At 49.2% G+C, this 25,471-nt stretch overlaps 2 protein-coding genes across 3 annotated transcripts in view; one reads left to right on the top strand and one right to left on the bottom strand.

Annotated features, from left to right (window-relative positions):
- Positions 1-812: 812 nt before the first annotated feature.
- Positions 813-18,951, bottom strand: Wrnip1 (WRN helicase interacting protein 1). Its single transcript, XM_063259792.1, has 7 exons — positions 17,937-18,951; positions 15,683-15,874; positions 14,534-14,775; positions 6,927-7,156; positions 2,812-2,967; positions 2,065-2,144; positions 813-1,500 (listed from the first exon to the last, which is right to left on the bottom strand). The coding sequence occupies exons 1-7, from the start codon at positions 18,753-18,755 to the stop codon at positions 1,225-1,227; spliced, it is 1,995 nt and encodes a 664-aa protein (XP_063115862.1). The 5' UTR covers positions 18,756-18,951; the 3' UTR covers positions 813-1,224.
- The window catches only part of Mylk4 (myosin light chain kinase family member 4), a 99,120-nt gene continuing 88,352 nt past the window's right edge, over positions 14,704-25,471 (top strand). For both annotated transcript variants that reach the window (XM_063259791.1, XM_063259790.1), the window contains exon 1: positions 14,704-14,837. In XM_063259791.1, the coding sequence (XP_063115861.1) occupies positions 14,782-14,837 (56 nt within the window). In that variant the 5' untranslated portion in view covers positions 14,704-14,781. The remainder of the gene's footprint in view (positions 14,838-25,471) is intronic.

Raw genomic sequence — 25,471 nt, 5'->3', positions numbered from 1 at the left:
GTCGGAAGACTAGACATTACTCTTATGAAATTTAAGTCTCATCATGACACTCCCTTACCAGAAACCCTAACGCCAAAGCCCTTACTATGACCAAAAGAGTTCCTCGTGGCCTGGGCCCCACCAACCAACCAACCAGTAAACAAATGGACCCTGACCCTGACCTAGCACTTCTCCCCAAGTGTGAGACAAGTGTGAAGGAGGAATGTTCAGTTTCTACAGATCCGCTTGCTTCACGAGGCTACTGGAGGGTGCGTGCACCCAGGCAAGCAATATGGAGCACAGGGTCCTGCATCCCGCAAGGAAGGTGGCAGAGGAAATCCGAGCGACACAAGGAAAACTCTGGGGTGACGACTGTGCGCTAATGCACAGCCAGCCTGCAGCCACAGGTCACAGAGCCCCACGGCGTGTCCTCTCAAGGCTGGTGACACTAGGCGTGCTGCACTGAGGTAAACCAAGAAGCGGTGCGTCGGATCCAGGAAAGAACGGCGCCTCTGGACCACAATGGCAGCTGCTCCGGGGGTGACAGGCGCTTGGGGACCAAGGAAGGGGGCCAATGAAAATCAGCAGTGGGTCCAGGGGACACCAAGCCAAGGAACACCGACAGATGGAACTTCAGCACACAAAACTAAGAATTTCTGTTCAGAAAACCACAGCTGCAAAAGGACCTAGCGGGAGCAGGAAGAGCGGCCCAGGGATCAGGGTCCCCGACCTCACCAACAAGGCTTTCTCCTTCCATTGCCAGCCACGGAAGGGCAGTGGTGCCAGGAGTTGGCTCCCATTCCATGCAGGAAAAATGTCCAAGAATTGGTGAGTACTTTGAAATAGTTTTATTGGCTCATAAGACCTTTGCATATAAAAAAAATACCCAAAACACTATGCAGTATTAAATCACGATTACATTTTTTTAACCAATTGAAACTACCCAGAATATACATTTTTTAAAGGAAAAAAATCCTACTTAACTGAATTCTGAAATGACATTATGACTTAAATACTATGACAAAATAGATAATTCCTTATAACATTAATCATTGCACAAAGCTGCCAGGTATTTCATAAGCATAACCATTGCACGAGGTGCAAATGAACACAATTTCAATGTGACACGTTTAGTTGAAGACCTGCCTCCACCTGACTTCCGGCACCGAGTACTGGTCTGTCCTCACCTGCCCGGGCGGCCCGAGCTCCCCAGCCGCTCCACCCCTCCGCGGGCGCCGCCCGGAGTCAGCAGCGCCTCTGCTTGAAGAAGTCGACGCCTCTCAGCTCCTCGGGCAGGTACTCCTGCTCCACCGGCTCGCTGTACATGGGGTTGTACTTGTAGCCCTTGCCGTAGCCCAGGTCCTTCATCAGCCGGGTGGGCGCGTTCCTCAGATGCAGCGGCACTGGGGGCAGCGGGCCCTGGTGGTTCCGCAGGCAGGCTTTGACGTTGTTGTAGGCGCTGTACACCTCGATGGACTTGGGAGCTCTGGCAAAGTAGACCACACACTGGGCCAGCAGCACCTGGGCCAAGAAGGATAGGTGTGAGGTGGGGGAGGCCACAGCTGGCACTCTACTCTGATACCTCTGGTTAATTCAAGACTCCCGCTAAGATTCATCTGCCTTTTTTGCCGTAGCCAGAAGACCAGGTATCAAGAAGAATGGAAATCCCTACATGTGAGAGGTAGGCTGGGCTAGCGGTTTTCATTCTTTCAAAACAAAGGTCATTTTACTATATAAAAATGTTTCCAAACCCCTCAATAAACAGGACAGACAGGTGAGAAGCTGCTGTGTTTGGGGAGAAACTGCAAAGCCAGCTATTCAGCTCCTTCTGCCCCTCTGCCCCCTGGAAATCCTGAAGGCCTCGCTCTGAACCCTGGCCTCCTTGCACAGCTGGAAAACGGGAGCTCGTTGGCAGCAGGGTCTCTCAAGGAGTCTCCAATGCTACACAATGATGGCTGTTCCAAAGCTGGGCACCTCACTTTCTGTCTCCGATGTGACGGAGATGGCAGGACACTGGCTCACACGCACCATGGGACAGGACACCAGTAAAGAACAGACCTGCAGAGGATGGGGCCGGCGACTTACCTCACATTCCGGCATGCCGATGAAATGGCAGCCCTGGTAGGCAGCGACCGCTTGTGTCAGTGCGGAGGGGTCTGCCAGGCCTGTCACAGAGACAGAGACATGTAAGTCACAGCGCACACTGCATGGTCCGTGCACAGCTGCAACCGGAGCCCACCGCTGCCTGTAGATGCAGTGACCAGAACAGTGCCACTCAGCAAAGCAGACTGACATTGCTGGTCACACCGACCTAGGCAAGGAGCAGTCATGGAGTGGCGAGCACAGGCGCTGAGAGCTGCTTCCTTCCCCTGAGGATAGAAACTTTACATCCAGCAGTTAACGTGAGAAAGAGAAAGAGAGACACAGCAAACTACATAAACAAATGAGGAGCACAAGCACGAAGACATTCAAAAGGGCGGACACCTTAATGGCAGAATATTTACAAAGATCAAAGAAAAGCCAAGTGCCCTGGCTCTGTCTGTGAACAGCGCCGGGTCTTCTGCTCTGCCGCGGGGCAGGCGGCTATCTCAACGCGGGGCCATAAGGCAAACTGAAAATGTCCCTTTTATTTCAAGCCTAACCAGCCACTTGTGTCCCCAGAATGGTCCTGAAAACAGAAAATGGAGACTATGAAAATGTCACACGTGAAAGCATGCACACGGCCAAGATGGATGGCCAAACTCCTGCAGGAAGCCGCCTCTGTGAGTCCCACGCGGCCCCACGCCATCCTCCACGCGCCTCGGCCTCCTCCGAGCAGCCTCCGGCACTCACCGATGTCCTCGCTGGCAAACCTCACGAGCCTCCGGGCCACATACAGCGGGTCCTCTCCTCCCTCGAGCATGCGTGCCAGCCAGTAGAGCGAGGCGTTCTGGTCGGAGCCGCGCATGGCCTTGTGCAGCGCTGAGATGCAGTTGTAGTGCTCCTCCCCTGCAGGAGACAGCCCCGCTTACTGGGCGGCCCCCCCAGCCCCACCGACCCCGCGCAACCTGCACATGCCCACAGGGTCCAGGAGGCCCGGAGACAGCGGGCCTGACTGCTGCTTTCAGGCAGCATCTGCCGGGAGGGAGGCGCCACTTCTGGGACCTGCCTCTGTGCACAGGGACAACCGACAAATACAGTGGCTGATGTTCACAGTTTAAAAACCATTCCAGTGAGAGACACTGCCACGAATCCCCCTCCAGGTCCTGCCCCTCACTCGGATCACACTGATCCCTCCGTCCTCGCCGCTTTCTGAGCAGTGGTGAATCCCTGTTCTGGGGCGTCCTTTCAGTGACCAGGGACGCGGCAAACGCTGCAGCCCAGCACCGTGCAACAGAGGCAGGCTCACCGACCGCGGCGGCAAGTCACGTGATGGTAGGCACATCAGGTCACGGTCTCCCCGCCCCTTCTGGCTCCTCCTCGCAGTCAAAGTGATGGCAAAGGCAAGTGCTCTGAGTGATTCAGGATCCTGAGGCAGCCAGGGCAGTGCCACTGAAGCGGCTGGGAAAGCGGACTCTCGGGAGCGGCAAGGAGGGTGGGATGACTGCGCTTGAAGAGGGGGGGGAAAGGGTTTGGAGGGGATTAACGGCAATGTGATTCCAGCGGTAACAGGATTTGAACATTTCGGTAGTCAGGATCTTCTGATCACGCTGCAGGGCTCTCCTCGGGGCTCGGGTGCCTGCAACAACCCATCCTTGTGCAGAGGAAGAGGCTGCTGCGGAGGGTGGGGGAGGGCTGTGCCCTGTAAGGCAGCTCCGTCCTTGGCCTCCTCGGTCCACTGGAGAGAACCGGGCATGGGTTCAGTCAGGGCACCAGGATGGAGTGAGGTGGCGAGGGCAGCTGTGACAGGCTGTTTGTGGCTCAGTGTAATTTCCAGTGCCTTCCTGCTATCTGAACCCTATCCTTGGTTCGGGAATGTCTGCATGGCAGCACTCAGGGGACCGGGACAGGGGCTAACTGCTCTCATCCTGCAAGAACGTGCCATTTGGTTTTTGTCCCATTTTGACCCTGCATTCACAGGCAAGCAAATCAGTAACATGGAAAAAACATATTTGATTATTATAAATAATTCTCAGGAAATGGCACTGGCACCCACATACTATTCATAACTTCCTGACATCCTCTCTCTTCAGTGCAAGGACAGGATCCTCCTGCGGAAGCAGAGGGACTGCTCCTGTGAGGCACAGCTCTGGGCTTAACACGAGCGAGCTCAGCCATGAGACCCTATTCTGCTGGGTGGTGCTTGGGCCCCCTGACCAGATCCAGCTGTGCAACCTGCTGGTCAGGAGACACCTGGCTTTCAGACGCAGATGGGAGTGAATGACAAGGTGTAGGCCCACTGGAGGGGAGGGACCCTGAGGGCCTGATTTCCAAGGAGACCCAGGCCAGACTGGTGGCACTGAACTGAGCAGCCCAGTGTCGGGGATGGCCAAGTGCATCCAGCAGCTGCATGCCAACTGGGAAGCGTCCCAGTGATCCACAGGGTTCTGGCCCTTCTCCCACACCCGCCCCAGATACCCTGTGTTCCACTCTACAGGGCAGGGCGGGTTAAAGGCATGGGGATGGCAGGATGGAAGAAACCACTTTTGGTCCACTTTCTGTCAAAGTTACATGCCCAAAACATGGGTTCCACATCCCCCAGCTCTCCCAGGCATGCAAGAGGCAATGCCAGGGGTACCCAGGCCAGAGCACAGGCTCTGGGGCCACACAGCCCAGACTCACGCATGGCCATAGCCAAGTTCCTCACCCTTCCCGCTCCTCAAAGTTCCCACTTGTAACATGGGGTCACCACTGCACCGACTTCCCAGGGCTGCATTAATTAAGACAAGCCTGGGCACCACAGAACGAGTACCACAGAAATGCCATGCCACGCTGCATCCTCTAATGATGCCACACAATCTGCCATGTGCGCATCTCTCATACACTGCTTTGTAACTAGCAGTTTCCCGTTTCTACAGAACCCTGTGTCAATGCATGCCAGAGTTTCTTAGCACCTGAAATTTCTTCACTCTGATGTAGACAAAGCTGAGTAGTTACTGAATCCTACTAGTGGGTAACTATGCCCCAGGTGATATTAAAAGGTCCAATAAAAACTCTGGGAGTAGGGTCTTTGTCTCACCAGAGAGGTTCAAGAGTCTAAGCGAACTGGTTTCCAGGGGAATGCTTCTACGTCTATTTGAGAAACAGCCTGAAAAGAACCTTTCTCAAGGATGAGAATGGCATTTATGCTGTCTGTGGATTTCCTGAGGGAGACAGGCTGGTGTGTCATCAGGGGCAAGGTACACACTGATATTTGAAGGGAGCACAGAGTGGGGTTCTCAAGGTCTCCACTGTCCCCCAGGTCCCCCAGGCTGAGGCATGTGCCAGAGACATGGTGACTCCGCCAGGTATGGCTCCCCAGGACCAGCTGTGACTTTCAGGGCCACATCCAGGGTGAGCTTGGGAACCATGGCATGGAGGCTCACAGACTGCAGGAAGGAAGGCCTTTCTGAGGACGATTTTACCATGTGCTTTGTGAACTGAGGCAAGACCAGTTCTCTGTAAAATGGGGGTGACATTACTAAGCTACATACTAAGGCAATTTTGAGAATTCTTAAACATCTGTGAAAAACTCACTGATTGCTAGCAAATGCCACATTGCATGGACTTTAGCTGATGATCTGATCGAGTATAAAAGAACACTGACAGAAGACTCCAGTCACAAGCAGCCTCAGGACACCAGCGAAGAGGCAGAAAGAAGACCACTGTGGAAACCCAGACACAGGGAGTCCACACGGAGGGTTCTGTCACTTTTCAAAGTCTGCTCACTGTACATCCTGAGCTCATTTTTGTATTTTGGAAAGAGCCAAACAGAACCCTGCATTTAGATGTCTACCTTCTCAGACTCTCCCAAGGCTGACATGACAGTCAAGAGCACCAGGCGAGCAAGCCTGTGAGAGGGCCCTGCCGAGAGGCACGACACTGGCACGTACAGCCAGGACCATGTGTCACGTGTCATGTGTCGTTGGCCCCAGGGACACCCCACAACGCCCAGCCGAGCAGACAGCACCAACGTCCACGAGGTCTGGTCACTTCTCTGAGGTTGTGTGGTGAGTGTGTGCGCCCAGGAAGGAACAATGCCTGGGACTAAAGTCCTTCTGAAGCCACCCCCTTCTCCAACAGGAAGGAGGACTCTTGTTGCTAGGGATGTTGGAGACGTGCAGAGTCGATGTGAGACACAGGAAGCTTGACAACCTGCAGAACCCTTGAACATGTGGAAATTCTTTTTCCATTTACTGCACTATGATGCATTCAGAGCCACATTAGTGCCCCAGCCTGATCTCCAGTGATCTACCTTCACCTGCTACCTCCTCTAAACAGGATGCGAACGCCCTGTGCTCACCATCTGAGCGGCGCTGGCCACCTCCCATCTGTGATTGCCGTTACCACAGCCTTGTGCACACTGCATAGCTAAATTTTCAAAAAAAGCTACATGAAAGCATCAGGATCCATAGAAAACAATTTTCAGACTCTAGAAACTTAGGATTTTAACTATCAAGAAAGCCACTGAGCCACTTAGAGCAGAAGTCCTTCTGTCACTGCTTGACTACTGATAAGACTTAGCCACTTTCAGCTGAACGCATGAGTTTTCACAAGCGCTTGTACTCTGAAGGGCGCCCCCAGACAATAACGGGGAAAACTGAATGACATTGCTACACAAAGTGGAAGCCTGTGATTTCAAACCGAGAGCTCCTCCTGCTTCTCACCCGAGCAGCTTCTGCCCGAGGCCTATCCTCCGAAAGGTCGGCCCTGTCCATCACCAGTATGCAGTTCCACCCGAGACTCTGGGGTATGTGCTGACCCAGCTAAGCATTGGTGCCTGGACATGAGCACCCCACAGTGACACTTTCAACACCCCAGGTACTCACCGGCACGGTCATATAAAATGTGGGAGCGCTGGAGGCCTTCCTTCACATCATTCTCGGTGATCAGAACGCGGCTTGGGGAGTACGTCTGCCCACTCTTCTTACAGAACATCTTCCTGGAGCTTAACCTAGCCAGCACTGCCAGCTGCAGTCCGTTCAAGCCAGTGCGGGCATCCCCATCGCTGAGGTAAGCCAGAGTGTCCACCGCTTTGTCCTCTATGAACACGGAGGGCCTGCAACACAACCAGTGTCAGTGACTTCCCGTTCAGACCACATCCACTCTGCACACAGCGGGATGAACCAAGACTCCTCGGGGAATTCACTGGGAAGCACCCTGAACTCAAAGAGTCTGCCCCTTCTTCTGAACTAATGTAGCTAATTAAGCATCTTAGAGAAAAGAGAGACGCTGGAGGTCTCAGAGCATCACATAGGCTCGGGAGTGTGTGAAGCTGCCACCAGATGTCACGCTGTGGGACAGTGAAACTTCACTCTGAGCCCTGCACCTCACACATGCTGCAAAGGCTGGGGAGTCTGGGTGGCATGGGAATGCTCAGACAGTCTCCCACAAGAGGGAGAAGTGGAACTGCGCCAGGATACTGGCTCTGAAAGGCTCCGCATAGACAGGTCAATCCCCTCCTTTTACAAACTGCAAACACGGTCCCCAGTTTTTAGGGTACAGTGGAAACTAGTACCAGGTCTCTAGCTCTTGGCCTCCCCATATCAGGGTATTAAAAGTGTAAGTCCACGTGGGGCAGAAGGGTCACTAGTCTGAGAACACATCAGCGGATGCCAGGACTGGTTGGGGAGATCTTGGGTAAATCACCTAACCTCTCTCCAAAGGTCAGGACTCAACTTTAAGATCTGACTTCTACATCTGGACCATCATAAAAAAGCCTCATGGATTATCTTTCAAGTCTGATTAAGCAAAATTTTCCCTTCCCAGTCTAGTCAGACAAGCGAGCTAAAACATCACTTGGAAGGGTCTTGTGATTTCCTGAGCTGCTGGTTGTGAAGCAAAATGTAATTTATAGCTCACCCAAGTCATTATCATCCTTCAACCGGAAGTATCAATAGCAACGTAAGTCCACTGGGACTGCTCACATCGTGGCGTGGAACACACAAGTGCCACCCGGCCTGGGCAGGGGAGAGCTCCGAGGGCTCCGCTCATCTGCTGGGGTTACCCCAGACGCCTTACTGTACTCCCCTAGGCTCATCTGGGGGCGACTGCATAATACCACGCGGCAGCTTCCTCACTGAGACTAGGCGCTTGGGTCTGAAAGGCTGCTTCCTCTCACTCCCTCGTCTACCAGAGATGGCGGCGACTCAGTTACCCGGGGAGGGCCTTGCCCATGCGGACAGCTGGCCTGACCGGCTTTCTAACCGACCACGGCCACAGACTCCTGGTGAGGGCTGCTCACAGCCTGACGCCTCAACCTGCTCCCCGCCGAAGGCTGTGTCCTCTCAGCAGGCTCCTCACCAGGCCATTCAAGACACACGCCAGAGCCACCTCACCGCCACCTCTCAGCCAGACACCAGATTTCCCAGACGACTTAAAAGAAAGTGATAGGACATGTACTACAGGCAACACGACAAGGAAAGAGCACGAAAAGGGACACGGGTGTCCTCGATGTGACTGACGAGAAGGGCACATTCATCCGTGAGTGGCTGAGGAGGAAGAGACCCGAAGCTGCCCAGCACTTCCGGTCCGCCTGGGAAGGACCAAAGCACGGCCTTCCAGAGGACCACGGCGGGGGGACGGGGGTAAAAGCAGGTGGAACTGTGTACGCCCAGAACCATGAGTTCTGCTGTTGGCCACCACCTCGTCTCTCCATCCCACTAGACGGGGCACCTGAAGCGCGAAATCAGGCTGCTTCCTCCCCCGTGACGTGACGCCGGTGCCTGGCAGCCGAGAAGCCCGCAGTGTCCGCACGGTGGACGGCGGACTTCACCTTCTCACCACCTCTCAGTGAAGCACTACTTTTAAAAACCCAGTAAGTACAGAAAACAAAATCCCTATCTCCACTACCTAGAGATAACAGTGGCCAGGTCATCTGCTGGATTTCTTTTATGATTCAGCCAGCCATGTGGTGATTAACCTTGGGCCCAAGTTTTTAAACTAATCTGAGATGACACTGTGTCCACTTTCACAACCTTAACAATAATGGCTCGAAAAACAAGCTACTCAGACTTGAATATTACTTCTAAAATACATGTGTATTAAAATTTAAAAATACGCAACAGGAGAAATGTCACCTACTTCTAGACTAACTTCAGTATACATTCCTGAACTAATTTAAAATTAATATTTTGATATATATCCTTTTCCTACGAATTTGTCCTTTATTGTTCCTTATAAACAGTGTACCGTAAGTCAGGCTTTGAAAATGCTGTGTATTGCATGCCCTTTCTTAGAATTTTAAACCTTATGAAAGTCTAAGGCATTCTGCTGCTCCGGGTTAATACTTCTGAGGAAGGAACATGCTGTCACACAAATGCCACCAGCCCCCACTCAGCCCAAACCTCATCCCTGGGTGTGATCCACATTCCCAACTTCACTCCCGGCTACAAGGGCAGAGTATTTTTAAACCCAAATGAAGCATCAGAAACTCTGGCCAACCAACGAAACAGGGCTGTTGGTGACACCACAGTCACATAAGGACATTATAAAATGGAAATTTGTAGTTCAGAACGCCATGCAGGAAGCTCTGCAGGTTCTACTCAACGTGTTCTGAACCCAGCATGTCCTGAACCTGCTTATCTGAGCTCTGCAGATTAATAAGAAGTACTAAGATGGTCTGAGATCCTAGAATAGGGAAAAAAGAACCTATGTCAAGAATAAAGAAAGGGGAATTTGTACTGATCCTTATAAAACACCTCAGCAAACAGTAACTTATTTAAAGATCCTTGAAAAAGTAGTGTTCTAGAGCAATCTAACATTTTAAAATTTAAGCATAAACATATAAATGTTTCCATTACCTTCCAAAGGCAAACTAGAAGTAAACAAGATAAAACTTCCTTTGGCGACAGATTGCCAAATATCTCATAGAGACAAAGAATAAGCAACAGATAGTAAATATGTAATAAACAACTGTTCGATAGTAAGGGAGAAAACTGGTTCACACAAACGTGCTGGAGAAGACCAGATTCCTTCTGATAGGACCCAGGCGAAACAGACCTAGGGAGCCTCGCTCCTCCCCTCAGGAGGAAGCTCTGAACCTACAAGAGGAATACAGAAAGTTCCCCCCTCCCTTCCTCTCCTGGGTCCTTATCCTTCCACACACCGCCTTCTCCTGGCCGGAAATACTGGGATTTGGAGGACACTAACTTAGATGGCTGGATATTAAAGGTGGAGGAGTGAAGTAGGTAAATTTTGTGTACCTGACATTTCATGGCAGGACCTAAGGCTTGGTTGAACTCTCCATCCATAAATTACAAACCCAAGGAATAGGAACATTACACAGACAGACAGGCTGACAGCTGCTGATAGCAGTTCTCACCCGGGCATGTATCCTGGGGTGGGGAAGCTTCCTGCTCAGTACAGATGTGGTTCTACCACCACCAGTTTACTGACTGCCAGATCTCCAGGGGCAGACCCTGGCACAACGCGTCCCAGACAGCAACGTGCGGACCTGGCTGAGAGGCCCTCCTGATGCCCTGTGGAAGAGATTTTGTGCTCCTCATCCTTTACAAATTAAGTTTCCTTACACAAAGCAGTGTATGGAGAACTGAGATCCCTGAGCAGTTAGTAGAACCCCTGTGAAAGCAGTACTAGCATGTTCAAGCTGGGGGACTGTGGGCATTTACTTAACCTTTTCATGCCTCAGTTTCCTCATCTAACGAAAAGAAACCAAAGCTGGGCAGAGGGTTGCACAAAGCACGCAGAATGCTTGGGCAGTGCTTGCCACAACACAAACACTCAAATAACTGGTGATGAGAACTATTTGAATTAATTCAATAGAACACTCTTTAGAATTGTCAGTCTTGGAGAGCCTCAAGCCCAAGTTGTTTCTATGGTAACCAGAGTGAAAGTAAAAACAGAACAAAACTTATTTTCTCCACAAAGAAAGGACGTGCATTTCACAGATAGTATCCTCCTTTGTTAAATCTCACAGAGCCATGACTTTCCTGGGAGGGACCTGTAGTGAGTGCAACAGTGAGCCCAACAGATGTCAGTTCTAACCCTTAGAACTTGTGATTGTGACCTTTTTGGCCACAGGGTTTGTGGAGGTGAAGCTAGGATCTCACAGTCGGACCACCCTGGGTTTAGGATGCACCCTAAATCCAATAACAAACATCCTTTTAAAAGACAGAGAAGACACAGAGGTCACAGGAAGGTGAGCGATGCAGCCTCGAGCTAAAGAGTGCCGGGAGCACACGATGCTGACAGGGGGAAGCGTTTGATCTTGGTCCCAACTGCAGTGTTGTGAAAATGAAGTTCCTCTTATAAGCCATGGGGTTTGCTGTAATTTGTTATATAGTCGTCACAGGGAACCAACGTAGTGTCCACGAGAGTAGTTTCTAGTTTCTGATGTTGTTATTGCACCAATTTAACATACCTATTTTTTCTTTATACTCAGATTAGCTCATGTATGTTAACTTTTCTCTTTATATTAGCATAGCTATCTCAATGTACTTACACTGTTGTTCCTTTGACATTGGGTCTCACTCTATATTTCCAGGCTAGCCTTGAACTTGCAATCCTCCTGTCTCAGCCTTCTGGGTGCTGGGATTACAGGCACTGCTATACTAAACTTATGTACCTTGTTATTTTACAGTAAAAAAAAAAAAGTCTGAGTAAAGTACTAAAATCCACTCCACAGTCACAATTTACTCTGGTCAGTACCTTTAATCCCCATGTTCTACTACCTTTGTTTGTAGCAGCAGGAAATGTTACTTAGAGGCGGGCAAACAATTTAAACATTTCAAAAAAAGAGACAGCAAAATATCGTTAGGCATTTTGTTTGGGGGCCACTCTGTCTAGGCCTCCGTTTTCCACGTGATTAGAGAAAAGCCCTAAGTCATAGTAAAGCCACAAGCACCCTTCAAAGGGTCCCACGACCACTGAGCACTTCAGTCCAGGCCTTGGAAGCCCACCTGGCTGGACAGCTAGAAGGCAGTTATGCTGCTCACACCTCCGCCTTCTCCAAAGATGCTATCTGGTCTACAACCCACAGCTTCCTAGAGGAGCTTCTGACTCCATGTATGTCCTGTGATCTGAGGACCTACAACCCTCAGAGCAGCACACAGGGCGGGGTGATTAAACACTGCTTTTCTTCCCCATTTTCAGCGGCACCAGTGCATCATACCACAGCCCAGGGATATTTTTCCTCACTTCCTGAATTAACCCAGCACAGATAGGATGCTTTACTGTTTGTTTTATGTGACCAAAATGCTTTCAGATAGCAAAACACCCAGCAACCATTCACTGGCCATGCGAAGCAAAGAATTATGGCACGGGGAAGCTTCCTGCCACCCTCCAGAACTCTAGCTGGCACCCTCACCTACATGGAAGACTCAGGCTGGAGGTGGTGCTCGTAGGCCAAATGTGTGCCTGGCATATATAAGGCCTTGTCCAATCTGCAGCACCAAACCAAACGCTTTTCTCCAGCTTTAATGGGAATTATTCACGCACACATGTACACTGTGAGAACTCACAATTCCTTGAGCAGAAACAGGAATGACCTAAGTAGCTGCAGGAATGGTTTGAGATAAGCACCCAGCTCACCTCCTTTCATGCACAGCCTTCTACAACCTCGGATTTCTCTGTGCATGTTCTAGCTGCCATCCAGGGCACCCAAACATGGCAGGAGGATACAAATACATATCCCAGCCCTCCAAAAAAGAAAGTAACTGCTGGGGATAACGCTCTCTGCTTCGGGCTGGACTCGAGTGACCAAGCCTGATGCGTGTGCACAGGAATGAACACACAGATGATACCAGTCAACAGGGATCTGAAAGTAGAACTTCACCTACCATAGCTGAAAGACAACATGATCCACTCCTAGGTACCCAAGGCCAGCGGGCTGGCAGATATTTCTCTCAGGAACTCGTTCACAATGTAAATGATTTGTTTGTGGCCTGTGCTATCGCCTAACTTACCTTCCTATCCACTGCTAACAAGTCGACCAGTTCACAGGTTTAAGTTTTTATTCTTTCCTTTTACTCTGCTTGCTGTCATGAAAAGGGCAATGGTATTATAGAAAAAGGCTCTTGTTACCTGGGTAATTATCCTTTACGTTGGACTACACTAAAACAATAAATAAAATAAAATAGAAAAAAATTAAGCTGCTTTTCTTCATTAAACATACGCTAGATGTGATACTGGAAAATAACCAGTAAGGGCAAGTTCCTGCTTTCAGAGCTCTCCCAGGAAGATGGGGGCGTAAGAAGGCAAAGGGGAGTAAAAGTCACGGTGCTGACCACACAGGTGCAGCACCCCGGCCAGAGCCCGAGACCCCGGCGGGTCTGCTGAGCGCAGCACACCTGATGGATACCAGCAGCTTCCAGACCTTTCCAGCCACAGTTCTAACAGCTGCTCCACACAACTGCGCGCTGAGATGAAGCAGTCTCCATCCGCACAGGAAAGCCGGCCAAATGTTTTTAGGCTTTCCTGAGACCAGGAGCATTCTTCCCACATGTGGGGTGGGAACAAATGGGAGAGGCCAGGCACACAGAGCCTACTGAAACCTAAGCCTGAGCCTGCAACTGTGCCTTCCACATTAATCCCCACAGAAAAGCGGCTCCAGAACTTGGCCTCGGGGCAGGCGCGAGCAGCTGGGGAGCCCACAGCACCAGGAGGAGGGCAGTAGCTGGGTCCCAACCAGATTACATTCCACTGTGTGCTTCAGTTGACACATGAACAAATGCCTTGGGAGGAATGTGTTCTAATATAAAAAAGGAAAACCTCTGACCCAAGAAATTAAGCTGATTCTCCACGAAACATACACCTGTGCAGCCGTGAACATGCATGGTGCTTGTGCCATTGAAGCTGGCTGTCAAAGGCAAGAGACAACCTCACATGCCGTTTCAATACGAATCCCGTCCCTTCAGCACTTTGGCTCCCTGGGTGTGAAACAAGGGTTAAATAACGGTATGGTTACAGTTACATTGAATTTCTCTTAATGTTTTTAAAAACAGTAATAAACTGCTGGGAAAAAAGAAATGCAAGTCCACGAGGTAAGTCTCCAAAGACCTGTTAAATCTAGGAAGCATGCACCTATTTGTTCTGTCCAGTGGGGGACACATAACCCTTTAAAACCATCAGTGCGGCTTCCCACAGTCTTCTAAGCTTTTACAACAGTCAGCTAGGAGAAGCACTTTGAATACAACAGCAAACACCCCAGCACTACCACCACAGAGCAACATTAAAGCCGAAAGAGTCATGGTTACACCCGTCAGAAACAAGAAAATCCATCTTAACAGAGGAACCCTTTGCGGAGGTCACCTCGCGCCTCCCTCTGCTTCAGCATTTTCATCACTGGCCATCACTATTTTTGCCAGGTCTCCGCCGGCCCTGATGAGGCCCCACCCCTTCCGGGGGGTGGCCAGGCCAGGAGCTCCTCAGGGTGGTACTGGTATGCGCCCCTGGGCTCTGCCTACAGTCAACTTACTCAGAGCTGCTGTTGCTGCTGTGGCTCAGAGGGTCGCCTGGCCGGCTGGAGTCCAGGACATGGATTCCCAGGGAGTTGATTGCGCGCATTAGAATAGTCACCATCGCCTCCACTGGAAGCTTCTCTAAAACAATCACCCGACAGCGGCTCAGAAGCGCTGCGTTGACCTGGAAGGAAGGGTTTTCAGTGGTTGCTCCAATCAGGGTGAGTGTCCCACATTCCACGTGAGGAAGGAAAGTGTCCTAATCATGGGAGGAAAACAGAAGAAAGCGATTCCAGTCAACAGTCGCCTGCAGCGCCCCATGTAAGTTGACTATCCACTCCCTTTTTCCTTATCTTTACCTTACAGACACCAAGTATGAGCACTATATTTGAAAGAGTTCCTTGGTTCCTAAGTCAAAAACTTAGCTGCTAGAGTGCTAAGTTTTAACACAAATGACTCCCTTGTACCTTCTACCCAAAACTGAACTGGTACATAGCTTATGCATATCATATGAGCTTTTTTATTTACAGAAGCAGAAGAAAATACAAAAACACCAGTACTTCCATTGTAAATAATCACGTTAACCGTCCTGCAGACCCAGTGAATATAAAACCAGCAGGTGCTGCCTTAGGGAGAAACACTAAGGTGCATCAGTAGTTCCAGTGAAATCTACCAGGTTAACTTGGGCAGAATGCTAACAGGGTGGTGTATTTCTGAAAGTCATTAAAGTAATCAGGGATGACTATATTACTGTATCATCCACTTTGATGACCCTGAAGGCGCACAAATATACAGCATAATTTTAAAAGTAAGGGAAACATTTAAAAAGCTCAAATAATGATCTTAAAATCACATTTGCTCACAAAGACTGAATATGTGAGATGAAAATTTCATAAACCCTGGAAGCTTAATCCAAAGCTGCTCTTTTACAGGGAAACACCAAGCATCCCTTTATTACAGAGAGCATTTTCTTGTCACATAAAAAAGGGGGACAGAAACTGTGGGGGAGAGGAGCGAGAAAGAGATAGATTAAAAAAGCTGATGCCTCTTTGTAGTCTGAGCTAATAAACACAACAGTCCCTGGCGCCTGTAGTGCTTTATACTTTTTGAAGTGATCTGAGTTTGATAAACAATGACCAAAAGACAAAAAAAGGAAGTTAATGTACCTGCTGAGATTTATTGAACCGATGAATCTCATCAATAAAAAGGATAGTTTTCCTTTTGAAAAAGCTCTTTTCATTCTGAGCTTGTTTTATAACATCTCGCACATCATTTGTCTTGGCATTTGTTGCGGACAGTGTCACAAACCTTATGCTGTGTTTCTTGCTGTTGTTGGCTATGATGTGAGCCAGGGTAGTCTAGAAAAGAAAACACACACACAGTTTGAAAAGCTGGCCAGGAAGCTTCTGGTGGGAAGGCGCTTTTTTCCAAGCAACCTGTGGATTCTGAAGGATGCTTTGAGGTATGGATGTGTTGTGAATTACTACAGTGTATTTTGGAATGTCAAAGAGAGAAGCAGAAGATACACACATAGTGAAGCAAGCAAGCTAACTCTGAAGCTAATTCTGAACTTTTCTGCTTTAAATTCCTTTCTTGGGGACTCTAAAGATCTCTGGAATCCCAATGAAGAATGGCTGTCTTGATTTAGCAATGTAGGTAACAGCTGTGACCTCCCAAAGAGAGGAGAAAAGAAAAATTCTCCCCCACCAGCCAAGAAAGCACTGTGGTTGAAGGACCAGGGTGTAGAGCTGACCCTGGAACCACAGCCAGAACAGGCGGCTCAGCTGAACAGCTAAGAATAGGAGTGAACGACAACCACTTCGTTTTGGAGACACAGCTTGTCACTTCAAAATGTCCCCTCTAGTAGGACACACAACTCCACCTCAATCCTGTTAGCACTGAGCAAAAAACAAAGGGAGGTCCCAGGCAAGGACTGGTCCTCAGTCCTTGGCATTTAAGCAGTGCTTGGCAGAGTGCCCATGCCCTTATTAAGGTTACTGTCAGCATCGTAGTGAAAATGGGAGTAAAGAGAAAGGGAAGGCTGTGCACTGAGAGGCAAATCGGCTCCTGAACGGAAAGGCGGCACTTTATTTTAAAAGCTGTACAGCACTGCTAGACACTGTCCCTACTTCTTCATCAAATCCCTGTCTGCCTGCCAGCCATTTGGGATCAGGCTCCCATGTCACAAAAGCTTGCAGCTCATCACCCGTCACCTCCCTGAGCAGCCGGGCCAGTGACCATCTTGTACTAAATCTTCTGGGACTCCTCCACTTGTCTCCCTGCACATCTTGTCTTGCAGTCTGAGACAGGAGCAGGGTCGATGTTCATTCTCATGATTTTATATAAAGACTTAATAATTACTAATTACTAAGAATGCCACTGTGCACACCCCCCACCCCCAATGGGGTAGGTAGCAATTGAGGGCACACATCAATTCTACTAGGGTCATAAATTATTATCTGGGAGTTGGGGGTCAGCTCAGTGGTAGAGTGATCGTCCTGGGTCTGATCCCCAGCACACATTTGGGCAGTATTTGGGACACATCTTATGTACGCCTGGCGAAAGATAAAAGCATTACAAGTTGGGAAGTGCAAGATGCATTCCAGAAATTGAAGAGAACTGTGGTTAAATTGTGAGAGTCAAAGCTGGAAGAAGTTAATTATCAACATGCCTGTGTATGAGAGAGTTGAACCTCAAGGGTAGGAGAGCTCTTGACCCTCTGACCCCAGATCCTGTCTCTCCCTATTTTCTCCTCCCTCTTCCTGCAAATGGGGGAACACCAACTGCTAAGTGCGTCTGAACAGTCTCTCAGGCTCACCTCCTCCTCATTTTGTCTCAGTTGATCTTCCAATGACACACTCTCTAGACCCACCGTATCCAAAGTGCCCCCTGTGCCCTTGTGCTAGTCCCTGATGAAGGTTATCAGCACTGCTGCTGCTGCTACACAAAGCAATATGAGAAAAGTTACGGAAAAGCTTGAGGAAAAAGCGTGCAGAGGAAAGAGTTTTCTTATTCTGAAAATCTAGTGTTGAACCAATTAGTGGGCGGGAAAGAATGCACAACAGAAATAAGCGTTTAATCACTTTTATCCTACATGAACCCGTATATATACAAATGGAACACACCAGGCTTTTACAGTGCATGTGGCATGCTGTTTTCCTCGGAATTAGGTCACTAAAAATTGGAGCCGACATGGGGCAGGGCACAAAGGTAGCACAAAATCTAGGAGTCCACAGGCATTCAGAGCCATTGCCTTTTGAGCCAGCCCTGCAGGTGTGTCCAGGAACACGGCCGCGGGTACCTGTGACCTCCCCACGCCCATCGCAGACGCCCCTGGCAGTGCTGGCCCGAAGCCCTGGAGGGCGGAAAGGGGAGAGAGAGGGAGGCAAGCTTCAGTGGCGGCGGGCGCGCCGCACTCACCTTGCCGCAGCCCGGCGGTCCCCACAGGATAAGCGAGGGTATCTCGTTGGTCTCCAGCAGAGGGCGCAGCAGCGTCTCTTGCCCCACGGCCCTGCTCTGCCCGATGTAGTCCTGCAGGGTGTCGGGCCGCATCTTGTCAGCCAATGGCTTGCCCTCCAGCATCTGTCGGATCTCCTCGGCCGCCAGCGCCCGGGGGTGCGCGCGGCTCCCGCCGCCTGTCCCGAAGGCGGTGTCGGCGGCGTCCGCATCCCAGTGCCCTGGGTCGTCCTCGCCGTCCGCGTCCGCGTCGCCGTCGCCATCGCCGTCGCCGCCCGCTTCCTCCAGCTCCTCCGGCGCCTCCGCTTCGTCCCAGCTGCGCGGAGATGCGCTGCCCGCCGCGGCGGCTGCCGCCGGCCGCTTCCCCGAGCCCTTCCTGGCGGGGCTGCCGGCGCGCGCCACCGGGAAGTCGGGGATGAGGCGCGCGCCGCTGGGCGTGGGCGGCGCGTCGTAGCTCTCGCGGCTCTCGGTCTCGCCGCCGTCGTCGCCCTCCTCGCCCTCGCCCTCGCTGCTCTCGGCTGCCGTCGGGGTGGCCGGCTGCTTCAGCGCCGAGCTCTCCGACAGCCGCCGCCGCTTGGCGCCGGGCGGCGAGGGCCCTTTGGCGCGCTCTCCGGCGCGGTGCGGCCCGGCCGCGGACTCCGCGTGTCCCGCGGGGTGCAGCAGCAGGCAGCGGTCCAGGTGCGAGTTGATGTGCGCGGCAGGCATCATCTGCTGGCACACGGGGCACTGCACCTGGTGCAGCTGCGACAGGAAGGGGTCGTCTTCCGGCCCGCTTACCTCCATGGTGGCCGCCGCCCTCCCCGGCGCCCGGCGCGGCCGCACCTGCCCCTGCAAAAGCCGAGGCCTGGGATGCCCGCCGCTAGGCCCCGCGCCGTGAGACCCTCGCTCCGGGAGGCGGCAGGACGCGCGCGGGCCGGGGGAGGGCGCCGCTCATGCCTCACGTCCGGAGCTCCCGCATCGGCACGCCCTCGGCCGGCCGCTGGCGACGCCTCGCGGGGCGCGTCGGGAAGTGTAGTCCGCGACCATTTGCCTCGTCGCGGGCTATGCCTCGCGCGGCGCTCCGGGAAACGTAGTCTACGGGCACTCGTTCCAGACGCAAGCCACGTTTTGCGGGGCGCTCCGGGAAGTGTAGTCCGCGACCGGTGGGCGCCATGGCCACCGTCCATTTCTCGCGCGGTATGGCGGGAAATGTAGTCTTCAATGATTCATTCCGGCCGTCTGTCATTCGCTTCCGGTTCCCTGAGCTGCTGTTTGTCAGGCATCTTTTGAGCTGGGCAGGCAACTACTCCCTTTCGGCTTTTGGAGGCACGGGAGGCTGGGGAGGAATCTAAAGCAATTTGTGGCGGGGAGGGCGGCTTTCCAGGCTCCCCAGACTCTGGGAGCTGAACCGGCGCTGGGGTAGTAGCGAGCGAATAGGCCACCGATGGTGAATGAAAGAAAAACTGGGGGACGGAGAAAGTGACAGATGCTCCTTTCTGACCTAGCACACAGGTTGCTTAGGTTGTCTCACCTCCCTTAAGTAAGAACTGCGGTTGGAAACCAGCTTAAGCATGCCCTCCCCATAGCAAAACGATGACGGGCGACCTCCCAAAATGCATACCGTGTAACTGTGGCATTGCAACACTTCTATTTTCACCTCTGACTCTCCCCGTGCAAGAAATGCTTGGTAGGGGACATTCTTGGTACGTTGGCCAGGCTGGCCTCTGAAAGGTTTTTGCCCCAGACGGCCACTGTAGCCCGTGAAGGCTTGGAGGTGAAAACAAGGGGCTCCATCTTCCTCGCCCCTGGGAATTTACCTGTGACACGAAATGAATACCAATGGGCTACCTGTGCATCACTAATGCCCCTCGGGCACCACCCCAAACCTACGCTATAGGTATGCCCCCACACCACGTGTCTGGCGGAGACAATGCCAGACCCCGGAGGGACAGGGGGTCTCTCCCCACATTCTTAAAGGTCATTTATATTTCATACTTCTTATCTTTTCAGCTGCGCCAAAAAATTCTATCAGCCTCAGATTTGGAATCCTGTTCCAGCCTCCCAACCAGCTGGGGGGGAAATTTTATGCTAAAGATGTATTTTTGCTAATCAAGAAACAAACAAATTTATGGAGAATGAAGGGATTTTTTTTGTTGTTGTTTGTTTGTTTTGTCTACCTCACAAGAGCATCTCCTTGAAAGTTGTTGAAGGGAAGTTTTAAATGTACTATTTTCTCTCCAAAGATGTGATCATTTTAGTTTATGGAATAGTGTACCTAACAGAAGGAACATACAGATACTGTTTGCAGGCATAGGAGTATTAGGCCGAAAGAGCGGACTGGCTGACTTCATAGACAGCTTGAACGGATGAGGGCTTGAGCATCTGGGTGAGGGTTTCACTGGCTATATGGGTTCTTTCTTCAGTGAGAATATCAATTAAAACTGAGGTAAACAAATTTACAGACAAGAACTCTAATCGGAAAGGAACAGAAAATGGTGAATGGATTTCAAATTTGAGGAGAGTAAAAGCTGAAAAGGTGCAGATCAGGCTGGGCCATTAGCAAAGCGAAGAGACCAATGTGAGTGTACGAGAGGCGAAACCCAATGTTTGGATGATTGAATTTTTCTAGAAACTCAAAAGATTAAAAGGAAAACTAGATAATCAGAATTAAGAACAGAATATTTCTCTACTCAAAGTATAATTTGAAATTGTTAAAAAATAGAGGTTCATAGACATTTATTTGTCCCTAGAGCGATTGCTGCAGAAATATCACAGAAGCAAATGCTAGTTCTAGGGATGACCTCAAAACAGATTTTGAAGAAAAATCTTAGCTAAATTTGAAGGTATCATATACTCCACTGATTGTAAACTTTTACAAAAATGTTCAAACATGTTAAAATATGTTCATTTTTTAGTCATGGAGAGCGATTTTAAAATAAGTTTCTTGAATTCAGTTAAAATAATAAAGTTCTTGGGTAGAACAATCAATACATAAAGCTTTTACATAAAAAACGTGTAAAGTATTTTAATATATATAAGGTCCAAAATTTTCTTGTTTGAAAATATATGCTTATGGAAAATCTACTAATGGATAACCATTAATATTTAGTACCTTCTTGTCTTTTAAAATGTACTTCATGAGCACACTGTGTGCTTTCATATGGATGTAATTCTGTGTCTTCATCGTTACCCAGTGTGTGTTTTCGGCAGAGTTTATTGTCATGTAACTGTGAAGAATGAAAGGGAGTTTGCCACACCCTTGAAACCCTTTCCACATATCCAGCTTTTCCGTTGCTGTTGCCATCAGTGTAATATGTGTCTGCTGTAGGTATAGATTCAGGACATACAGTTTTAGGTAAAATCCAGTTATTCTGTTTAAGAAGCTGTAAAAGCTTAGAGTTATGGAAACGCTTGTCTCTATTTCCCATATGACTAGCAAGCCCAATTTGCCACTGTTCACTCCTTTGTAATGTGTGATCTATCCGCTGTTTTGTCAAAGAAAAAACACTAGATGCAGGGTCTTCTGATAACTGCCATGAGAGCATTCCTTATACACAATTAAGCCTATTTATCTATGTGTGTAGTGACCACTTTTGTTCCTTGTGTGAAAGAAAAATCCATTCTCAAACAATTTCTTCTTGCCACAATACAGCTGTAAGAGAGTGAGATGGTGTAAAACTTGAGTGTATAACTGGTTTAGATAAATCTATAGGGGTTAGTTAAGCTTTACATATCCATTGTTCTACCCAAGACTAGTCTTGGGAGCAAATGGGCAGATCCTTTCTAATGTATCTCCAAGTAATCTGGCCTTAGAAATTTCTGATCCTGTATCCTGACAGGCTTTTATATGGCCATCTAAAGAGGTGCCCTGAGATTTTAATGGCCTAAAGACCTTTTTGCATTTTGCATTAGCATTGTCAAAGGATATCATTTACAATAGCAGGACCTCAAATCCGGTTGAGACACTGTTTTTCGGAGTATTTCTTTTAATCTAGCTATAAATTCTACATAAGGTTCATTAGCACTTTGAACTACTTTGAACACTGATGGAACCATTTGACCGGGAAAGTAATCTTCTTCCCTGCCTTTAAACAACACATCCTTGGCTGAACAATAGCAACACCATATATTGTAGCTGTCGATTTATTCCAGACCGGTCCCTGGAACCAGTGAGCTGATCAGCAGAAATATGGACTGGAAGATTGGCACGCTCATTGCGTCAGGCAGGCTATTCCACCTCATTGCTCCACCAAATTTTAATTAAAGAAATTCAGTGAAAAATTGAGAACCATGCACCCAATCATTTCCCAGGGGATCAAATTTTCAGATTGAACCAATCTTGAAATCAACCCAGGAGTCTAAGAAGGACAGTTCAGGCCATAAGATACACAAGCCTGTTTTAGTTCCTTAATAATTTTAAAAGGATGGTCATATCTAATGGAACCTCGGGGGTTCTGCTGATCTGGCATTGGGTAGTAGTGACTAGATACACAGCGAAAACTTGACAAGCATCTGAATCACCCTCTGGTTTTGCTTAAATGAAAGCCTTCATTACTGCAGTCATTGGCAGTGGTATTTTAATTGTCATGTGAGGTGGATCTAGAAAGGGCCATAATATCTGGGCTGATGGTGCCACAAGATAGGTGTGGGACACAAAAGGTGTAGGGAAGTTGGATTTTACTGATTTATCAATAGGCCACGGTGCCACGGTAAAGCTGGCTTCAGTGTAGCAGAAAGGCTTCCTAAAGAACCACACCTCCCTTCACCCTCTGTAATCCACCCCTGACCGTGAAGCAGTAAAGAATCTCGGGTAAACTATCTTTCCACTCAGCATCAGAACTGTCTTTGCTTTCTCTTTTCTTTTGTCTGGCAAAATCTCCTGTTCTGATTCAGATTGCATAGGTTCTAAAGAGAAGTAATTCAATTACACAAAGACCAAACATTAAAGGAATAGACTTTCCTTGTTGATCAGTGTCACATCTAGCTGTAGTTCCAGATATTCAGTAGTGGGGTGGGTAGACTGCAAGAGCATGGGAAAATAAAAGGGACAAAAGCTGGGCTGGGGTGGAACCCTCTCTCCTGATGGGCAGACAGGACCTGCACAACCTCTGTAGAGCATTTATTTATACATTTAGCAGGATAAAGTCACAGCGACACCCCTTTGCCTAGCAACCCATTTCTTGGACTGCCTTGAGGCTTGGTGTTCTCTGGGCTGGGGCAGCTTATTTGCCAGGGGCCCTCACATGTGATCAATATCCAGCTGCAGGCTCCCTACAGATCAACATGTTTCAAAGCTTTTACAACCAATCTCCATTGCTTTAAATGTAAAATGCTTTGTTATGGTTGATACATTGTATCAACTTGAGAAATTTAGGAGTTTAACTAACAGAGTCAGCAGGGAGCCAGGATCCCTACTTTGTAAATATCCTTATCCTGTGCAAGAGGAGGGCTCACTGGCCCAGAGAGGGGGTGGCCTGTATACAATATAAGGGAGGAAAAGAGGCATGCTCTTGCCCCCCTTTTTGCTCTGGCTGCTTTTGCTGGCTGCTTCCTTGAACTGTTGTCCCAGTGCCTTGCCACCCTGCTTTGGTACCAGCTGATTATGGACTGAAACCTCCACAAACAGTGAGCTAAGTAAATCTTTCCTTCCTTCATTTTAAGTGTCAGGTATTTTGTCCCAGCAACAAGAGAAAAGTAAGGAAGACACACTATATCCCTAGTATTCAAACCAATAGCAATGTTTCCTTATTAAGGTAAACAATTTGGTGAAAGACAGGTTTTACTTTAACCCCTGAGCTCTTCAACAGGGTTTACAGAACCTGAGGGTTCTCTAGTGGTTGAGACAGGGAATTTCCCATGGTAATCCCCAGTGCAAAACCCCCGAAGATCAGACTCCCTTACTCCTGTGACTCTTCTCTGGTCCACTTGCACTGAAATCTCTTCCTGACCTCTTGAAGATGACCATCATTTTCAGGTCCTTGTTCAGGCACCAGCATGTTAGTTTCTATAAGGTGACAGGCGTCAAAAATGAGGTGCAGTGGATGAAAAGAACACAGGACAGAGACAAAGTTAAGGGCTCGGGGGCCATAACTAAGACTGGAGCCTCGAGTGTTGTTTTTCCTGGTTATTAGTCTCTCTTTTACAAAAAGCAGAAGTGGGAAGTCGCAGGGGTAGAGTGCAGGTAAATGAGAACTCATTGTTCAACTTTCCCAGGGCCCATCTTGAGTCTGTTAAGCCTTCACGTTTACCATTCTTTTGGACATAATCTTAGCAAAGCATCCCGTGCTGTCCCCGAGGCATACCACAGGAACTAAGTCCTGCTTTCATTTCCTTTTCCACTATGCTTTAGCAAGACTTCCTCCAGAACAAAAAGTCATGTGGCCTAGCACAGCTCAAAGTCCCTGGAGATCAAGAGTTAAGGTTAGTTTAAGAATGTAAAAATAATGAGTCTTCCTTCCTTCCTTCCTTCCTTCCTTCCTTCCTTCCTTTCTTGCACTAGGGATTGAACCTAGGGCCTTCATGTTTGTACCCCCAGCCCCATCCTGTTCTTTCTGTGTGTGTGATTTGCCCCAGATGTGCATATAAGTAAGGGAAACATGCAGATTGTCCACTTCTTTTCCCATCACTGGGGCGTGGTACTTGACAATCACGTCTTAAAGGAGGAGTTTATTTTGGTACCCATTTTTAGCCCGTGGTTGGCTGCTCCAAGGCAGAACAGCATGGTGGAGGGCGCAGGGAGGAGGAAAAGTGCTCCAGTCCTGGCAGCCAGAAAGCAGAGAGTGAAGGAAGGAACCAGGAAGGGCGATACAATAATACTTTTCCAGGCTATGCCCCCAAATTTCCTGCCTCTTCTGAGATGCCATCTCCTTACCAGCAAGCAAACCAAATGGCTCCATAATCCAGTCACCTCCCAGTAGACCAACCTGTGGCCACATGGAGGTCTTGGGGGACATCTAGCTATAATTCATGACACAAGAGACAAAGCTGTGTGTGCGTGTGTACTTTACTCCTAAAGTCATAGGCATAAATGGAGTTGAGTTATTTAGATGAAAATAATGCTAGACTTCAAAGATCAGGGTTTGAGTTGGCTGTAGGATGAACTTGTTCAAGCCAATCTTCAGACTTCATTTCTGGGTCTCAAAGAGGCGTGATAATGTTCTTAGTCCGTTGTGAGAATATGATCAATTTAAAACAAAGACACATTTTGCTTATTGTCTTCCGCGTAGCAAGCCTTGCTTTATTTTTTCCCCCTGACCTCAGTTCCTTCTGTCTGAAGTTAAGGTTTTCTCCACTAGATGGTGATGGTAGAAACATAAATAAAACACCAATAAGGACCTATCACTTCTCCTATTTGGATTTGCCTAACTGAATTTAAACTTTCCTTCCGAGTTAGCATAAATACAAATAAATGCAAACTGTTCTAAAGTCAGAGGATGCAGAGCAAGAAACCTAGGTTTAAAATTTTATCCACCTCACTGCTTGTTTTCTTTTTCTCTTTCTTCTTTTGTTTTCTTTTTCTT

The sequence above is a fragment of the Cavia porcellus genome, unplaced genomic scaffold (assembly GCF_034190915.1).
Source record: "Cavia porcellus strain 051 isolate PalLab524CR breed Dunkin Hartley unplaced genomic scaffold, mCavPor4.1 scaffold_13, whole genome shotgun sequence".
Classification (NCBI taxonomy): domain Eukaryota; kingdom Metazoa; phylum Chordata; class Mammalia; order Rodentia; family Caviidae; genus Cavia; species Cavia porcellus.
Note: the sequence above shows the minus strand (reverse complement) of the source record. Positions and strands in the feature narration are given on the sequence as shown.

Bases quoted from the DNA above. Each gene is read 5' to 3' on its own strand.
- Wrnip1 (XM_063259792.1), bottom strand. From the start codon at position 18,755: ATGGAGGTAAGCGGGCCGGAAGACGACCCCTTCCTGTCGCAGCTGCAC. The intron at 2,968-6,926 runs GTGAGTACCTGG...TGTCTCCTGCAG, and splicing joins CATTTTATATGACCGTGCCG to GGGAGGAGCACTACAACTGC. The intron at 1,501-2,064 runs GTAAGTCGCCGG...TTCTTGGCCCAG, and splicing joins TCGGCATGCCGGAATGTGAG to GTGCTGCTGGCCCAGTGTGT.